Source organism: Pteropus alecto, unplaced genomic scaffold, assembly GCF_000325575.1.
Source record: "Pteropus alecto unplaced genomic scaffold, ASM32557v1 scaffold164, whole genome shotgun sequence".
Taxonomy (NCBI): Eukaryota; Metazoa; Chordata; class Mammalia; order Chiroptera; family Pteropodidae; genus Pteropus; species Pteropus alecto.
Window position 1 is genome coordinate 19550320 of NW_006439568.1, and position 7411 is coordinate 19557730.

General features: G+C 43.7%; 1 protein-coding gene across 1 annotated transcript in view; it reads right to left on the reverse strand.

Annotated features, from left to right (window-relative positions):
* Positions 1-346: 346 nt before the first annotated feature.
* Positions 347-7411, reverse strand: part of BAALC (BAALC, MAP3K1 and KLF4 binding) — a 21071-nt gene continuing 14006 nt past the window's right edge. Inside the window, exon 3 of the mRNA XM_015592956.2 lies at positions 347-1921. Coding sequence (XP_015448442.1) covers positions 1811-1921 — 111 coding nt within the window. The 3' untranslated portion in view covers positions 347-1810. The remainder of the gene's footprint in view (positions 1922-7411) is intronic.

Here is a 7411-nt window from a genome sequence, read left to right on the forward strand (position 1 = left end):
AGTCACAGGTTTTGCTTTTATTTTATTAAAAAAAAAAATTTCAAAACATGAAGTTTCTGAAAAGCCCTTTCTCAAAGAATCACAAAATAACAGAGGTTTGGGAAAACTGTGGTTCTGTATATAGTTAAGTCTTATACAGTGATCAGGAGAACACCCAGATCTGGAATTTGAGACCTGTCCTGAATGTGAAAGTGAGATTACACTGCGGGGCAATTCACAGCACACGCAATCACTCGGTGTCTCAGTCAGTCTCCTGTTATTAAGTCCACTGTGAGATTTAGGATATACAATTGGGACTGGCCAGACTCCAAATCTCTCAGCATCTGCATGGCACCTGACACAGGGCTGACAATTAAAGTTTAATGAATAAATATACAATCTGCTGAAGAAAGTTAGGAAGCAAGGGAGGGAGGGACAGAGGGAGGGACACTGCCTGTTTGTGTTTGAGAAATAACAGATTTGGCAGGTAAGGAGGCAGAGTACCCGAATTGTAACCTGCTGATATCAATTCTCCAGACCATGTTACATAAGCACACACCATCAGGCTGCCTATTTCTGCTAAACATGGAGTTTATTGGTATCGTTCGGTACAACTTTAGCCTTACCTTTCCCAAACCCAGGCATGTTAACAGTCCTTTACAAATCATGCTACAGTACTTGGAGGAAAACACTTCCACCTTAACATGTTTAAAGAAATGCTAGAAAATTTTATTCCTAACGACATTTTTTGCCGCATCGGCTACCTGTTTTCTAACACAGTGCATGTCAATCTAATGTTGATGTGAATGCACACCTGCACACCCACCGGGCACTGGCTTTTTAAAGTGATCCCTTTGCAGATACAGAAATGACACAGCCCTCGGGCTGTGCACAGAGAGGGTAAGGGAGGCGCTGCGTCCCACCCGCCAACACGTTCTGGATTTTCTCCCTCTTGTAAGCAGTGTCCAGTCTTTGATGAACGACTGCAAATGACCCGACTGAAGAGAAAAAGCACTGAAGAACACAAGCAAAAGGAACTGGAAAGCCATGAAAAACGCAGTATCTGGTTGAGCCTCGAGGGGCATCCTTGGTTAGATGCATTGAGCTGACAGCGATATTATGGTTCAGAGGCCGACGGGGACACCAGCATGGGGGGACGCTGCAGGCAGATGAGAAATGGGTGTGACTGCATCATAGAGACCATCTCCCAAGGACACGCTGTGGGTGTTGGTGGGGTGAGTTTGTGTGAAATTAGATCTGCACCTGCCTCAGACCAAGCTCAATAAGAATAACAGGGAGTTTCCTGTTTCTTGATTTCTCATATATCTGGCTAGAGAGTTGGGTGACAGCCAACTTTTAAGTGAACACCGTAAGCTTCATGATGGTGGAATTAAAAAAAAAAATGAACCAAAGAATAAGCTTGCCTGAAACAGTGTGCACTGCTGTGGCCGGGAGAGGGTGGAGTGGGCGCGCGACTCTACCCTGGGAATCCGCCCCTTCTATTTTGTTTCATCAACTGGCCTGTGGCTTGAGCTTACCACTTTTACATCAGACTAAACTGAAGGAGTTGCAGAGAGGCAAATCAAACTGCACATCTGCAGTTTATTTCCATATGTGAGCGCTGTGCCAATACATTTACGTGAAAAATAGGAGGCTGAGAATGTCCCAACAGCTCAGGCAGCCGTCGACTGCCAGGTCAGAGTCTCTCAAGGCACTCAGCAGCGTTGGAGCTGCTCAGCGAGGGACACCCACTTCTTCACAGTTCCGTGGTGGGATCCAGTATGTGACGGGCACCAAAGAAGTCCATCTGCCCTTCTAGTTAAACACTCTGCTAATTGACGCAGTTCTTTGTGATTCTTCGACTTCTGTCCGCCTGCCGAATGCTGTCTATAACGTTAATAGTGACTTCTTTTGCTGACATTCGCTTAGCATCTCTTTTAGCCTGTAAAAAAGTTTAACACAGTGAATTGAGTTACTAGGAAATATGCGAAGGTCCTCACATCTGCATTAATTTCTTGAGATCGTTACACACACACACACATATGCACACAGAGAGGCAAGAATGGCCCATAAGAACGCACGCACATATGCTCCTTTTCATGGGTTTCTTGTTGAATCTCTAATACCAACCTAGCGCCGAGCCTGGCATATAGTATGCTCAGTGAAGCATTGTCGAATGAATGAATGAGCTCTGGTCCATCGATGGGTAATGTGAAAGGTTTCACAGTTGGTTTTATTAGAGTGGTTAGGCTTTGGGCTTTGGAGTCAGACAGACTTTGGTTTAAACACTGACTATGTAATTTCACGATGGGCAAATTTTTTCTAAAAAGTGGGGAATAATAATAGTATCTACCTCATAAGATTATTGTAAGGATTAAAAAGGTAATGCATGTAAGGTACTTAGCACAATGCTTGTCATTAAATGAAAATGAAAAAAAAAAAGACTTGGTAAGTATAAGTAAAAAATAGGATAGATTATTCACTTCTAAGTGAAGATACACGAATGATGAAAGTCCAGATTTCATATTAAATACTAAAGCAGTGACTAAACCATAGGTTCTTCAACCACATGTGCCCAATCCCCCCACCCTCCCTAAAGAGGAAACAACTTTAACTAATGGGGGGCAATTCTGTGCCCATTCTATTCAAAGACATTGGCTTAGAGTGAGCATGAGACGTGCCTTGTGAGTTGTCGCCATCGTGGATGGACAGCCATAGGTGCCGCCCAATCCCCATTCCAGGAAGGACCTGTTTCCCAGCTGCAGGGAGTGCAACCAGTGAAGAGCCTCCAGTTGTCCCTCCAGAATGGCCTCGGCTGCAGAGAGCCACCTCACCCAGGGCCTCGCCCTTCCCAAGGTGGCCCAATGAGGAGGTACAAAGGCCTGGCCATTTGGCCCAAAGCAGGCCAGCTATGACAGGCCATTTGTCTTCAGGGGTACGGTTGCCTGCATTGTGGCCCAACTTCTCCCTCCGCCCACTCCTGCTCCCAGCCCTCCCTCCCACAGGTGTGGACAGGGCACTTCTCAATGAACATCCTATAGAATGGTATCTCAGAATCTGCTCCCTGGGAAACACGGTCGGTTGCAGATCTGCAGGAGTGCCTCCCCATGCCGGATGTGAGTCTGCTGTTGATAGATGCGTCTTTTCATATGATATAGCCCCTGAACATAAGCCGACTACTTCATCCATAGTGCATCCAAAGGAACAGTGGACTGGTGCACCACTGGAGAAAAATAAATTGCTCTGTTGTCTTTATTAATAGATGACATGTGGGTTTCTAACATGTCTCATAAGTCCTGTATAGAAGCTGCTGGCGACGCCCCTCTCAGATTCCCTTTACTTGGCTGATGCCTCCATCCCTCAACTGCTATGAGTCTTGGCTGCTAACTGCTCGCATCAGCATCCTTCTTTTGAAAACTGCCCTCATCTGATTGGAGCCACCTCGCCCAGAAATGCCACAGAGGTTACACCCTCATTCCTGGAGGCAGCCCAAAGCCAATGACTGATTGTTGGGGACATAAAAGGCTGGCTATTTTGCCTCAAGGAGGCATAAATTTATGCTGTCACTCATGCTGCTGGAGCTCACTGTGGAACTGGACTGAGGCTACACTGCAGCTGCTTGGCAGAGCTTACATGTTTCCTGAACTTGGTTCTCCACCTCACCTTGCTTCCTGCTCCTTATGGGTTTCACCTGAGATTACTCCTTCAATCATTTCTTGCACAAGAATCCTCGCCTCAGGCTCTGCTTCCAGGGAACCTAAGATAATACTTTATGGGTGATTTGAAGGATGTTTAAGGATAACTTCGGCTATATGAAATTTTAGCCTTATCTTGATTTCATGAGGTAGGAGTTCATTGTTTTCTTCATGTCCCCTAGCACAGTTTGAGACATAGCAGGATCTCACTTTAACTCTGGTTGAATAAACAGATGAATGAACGCATGGGCACCCCACTTTTTTGTCAGGCTACCCTTGCTTTAACCATCAGCATTCAATGCTGTCTAAGGATTCAGTCTTACACTCTGCACTTTCAAGCCTGAACAGGCACCTGGGCCAGCAGTGACTTCGATGGGTTTATTTTTCCCTAAAAGCAAAGAACTCATAAAGTCCCACAACCAATTTTGTTTCCTAAAGAAAACTGTAGTAATTATGAGGCTAATTCCATTTAATTTCCATTTCAAGTGTCACTGCATTAAAGCTTTGTGGACTGGGGCACAGAACAGACAGAGGCCTTATTGAAATGAGCCAAATTTAGGGCAGCGTTCCCCTCAAACTGGTGGGCAGTGAGAGAGCTTTCCAGAATGGAAACGTAAATTTTCTGAACTGTCTAACTGCTTTTTCTTAGAGTTATTGGCAAGATTTCACAAAAAGGTTATTAAAGGTTATACACAGAAAATGTTCTGCTCTATATTTCAGTCTGTTTTTCTAAGCTTAAAAATCTAAGCAAATATTTAGTTCTTGGCTGATTCTAAATTCCCCAACCTGTTTAAGTAAAGAGTCAAAGGCTACAAAACAGTCATGCCCGGAACAGCCACGGAATATGTGTGGTTTGAGTCTCAAGTACAACAGGGCAATTTCTTCAATCTGTATATCGAAAGACTGCACAAAGACTTTGGGGCCACAAAGACCTAGATTGGTGCAAGGCTTTGCCACCGTTGGCTGTCACAAGACCTGCTGCTTTAACCTCTGAATCTCACTCAGTCCCCTTCTCTGACATTGGGGAAATAACGCCCGCTGCTTTGGTCTCTCTGGGAGCATTATCCAGGCCACTCAGCATTACTCATCGGACGACCAACGTCTCCCACTTTGCCCAAGACTGACCTGTTTTAAAACTGAAAGTCCCACTTTCCGAGAGCCTCCCCAGACCCCTGCCAACCAGGACAGCTGGTGGCCCCAATGACAGCCATTAACATTAATTCTATTTGCAAAATGATGCCTGTCAAACGTATTAAATTTAAATAGGTAACTTTCTTATTCTATTGAAACTATGACTACTGTTACTACGACTTCTAAATAACAAGACATGTATTTGGATAAAGGACAAACTGGAGTTCTGTCTTCCTGTGATAAGCACAGAAGGTTCCAGGCCATACCTAATCCATTTTCAAATAATTACATTAAGAAAATTGAACAATGACAACAAGTGTATTTTCTTGGAAGTGTTTTATAAAAGGGAAGCTTTCAAACCTAAGGCATGGATGGAAAGGCACCTGCCCCTCTGATGGCAGCACGGATATTCAGGGGACCAGTCGTTGCTGCAATCTAGTGACACCTTGGAAACCTCAGGTTTCTCAGCCTGAGAAAGAAGGTGCAAAGAGAATTACAATGCCAGATTATTTTCTCTAGAAGTTCCGAGAAGTAGGTTGCTTTGCCCTCCTGTGACAAAAGAGCTACAGAGATACAAAGAACTATTATATATTTTGTTCCTCTGGGTCTATGACATTTTGTATGACATAGATATTTTCCCCTCTGATGTGATTTTGAACCAGCCAAAACCTTTTTATTGAAAATCTCACCTCTTTATTTAATGACATGAAAAGAAAATGTGTCCTTATTGCGATTGCTGGCTTAAAAAAAAAAAATCTTATGATTCTCGACTCGATGAGAGAAGCCTATTTGTGTCTGCTAGGTCAATCCCTCCTCCACTTCTGAAATTCTTGTTTTGTGAGTTTTATCACCATTGACTTGTTAATGGGCCACTTTTTATTTCTCACCCAGTTTTACAGCTTTTCAACTCTTCCCTTGCCTCATCTTAATTTCTGCAGGTTTAGTATTTTGTGAATCATAGATTTTAGTCCTCGGAATACTGCCTCTTTAATTAAAAGTAATTTATTGGCTGCCATTTCTCAGCGGTGACCAGATTGACTGTGATAACTTCCTGGCAGCCTCAAACCCAGATGGACTTGTTTCTCTTGGGGTTTAAAGTCAACGCCTCAGCTCAGTCCCTGTGGAAGTGGGGACAGCCTGGCTACTCCAGGAAGGCCTGGGCTCAAGAGTGCCGCTAAATCTGCTCAGCCTTTTTTCACTTTCCATCACCATGGAGACAAAAATGTCCTCAGCTTTACTTTGACTCCACAAATATATCTATACCTAACATGGGGATATACTTATATCTATACCTATATCTATAAATGACTTTTCATAATTTCTTACTAACAACGAAGAAAACAAAGCTTACTGAGATGATTTATCAGACACCGCTTTTTTTGTTCAACTATTTATTTTATTTTATTTTAAAAGCAATACAGAATTATGGTAAAATCAATTTAAAGAGTAGAGAAGAGCACAGTGAAAAGCAATGCTTACTCCCCTGCTCTGGCCACCCTTATGCTTCTCCCAGATGTAATCACAGCAAATGGTTTCTTGTATAATATGGCTGGGATTTCCTAAGCATATTCGAGCATAGATAGGGCCATCTTCTTCTCTCTCCTGATGCTCTACTTTCTTCCTGGTCCTCAACCGGGGTTTGGATTATATATCTATTTGCTTGTTTACTTGCTTATTTCCTACATCCTCACCAGATTATGAATTTCAAGAAAGCAGGGGCCCCCAGTCTGTCGTGTTCACCACAGTGTCCTCAGAGTCTAACTTAGTGCCTGTCACATAATAGACACCTAACGAATAATCTGATGAACACATGTGTAAAGATAAACCTTCAGAGAGAAAAAAAATCCCCGAGAACAGAACCTGTTTGATTTGTCCTGTCTAAACATCATAGAACCTTCCTACAGGGTTTCAGCTGTGCTTCTGGTTGATTGTTTCTTGCACCAACCTTGAGAGATGGCTGGAAATGTGACTGTGTTCCCTTTCCCAATGAGGCAGCTGAAGTCATTCAGGCCACACAATTTGCCCAAGGCCAATGTCAATACAGGTGGTGACCCGAACTGAAAATGGTGGCGGCAGATCCCACATCCAGCCTCCCACAACCGCCAAAGCTCAGCCTTGCTCCTCCATCACTTTGTTTCAGGTAACAGGAAGGAAGATCACGGGTTTGGAGGCAGACAGACCTGAGTTTGTATTCCAGCGCAGCCAAATCAGTACTCCCTGCGCCATGCTGCCCAATTCCTAACCTCTCAGGGCCTGTGTGCCCAGGTGGGGGGTGACGCTGCTGACCGCTTAGAGTTCTGAGGGTTAAAGATTACGCTATACATAATGTGTCTGGCTCATAGCGGACACACTGTAACATCTGAGAATGTTAGTTTTTGCCTCTACTCTGTCCTAAAAGATTAAAGACTAAGACTTCTCAGCTGCAATTCAAAATATTTTCCTTCTTTTCAGTCAAATTCCATTAAAGAGAGACAGAAAACAACAAACCTCTAGCTGATCCCGAATTCCATGGATTTATTTGCTGCTGTTTCATAAATTTTATAGCATTCATACGAGGCCGGTCAGGAAACATTTCATCTCAGCAAGTCTGCCAAGAGCCAGGATGC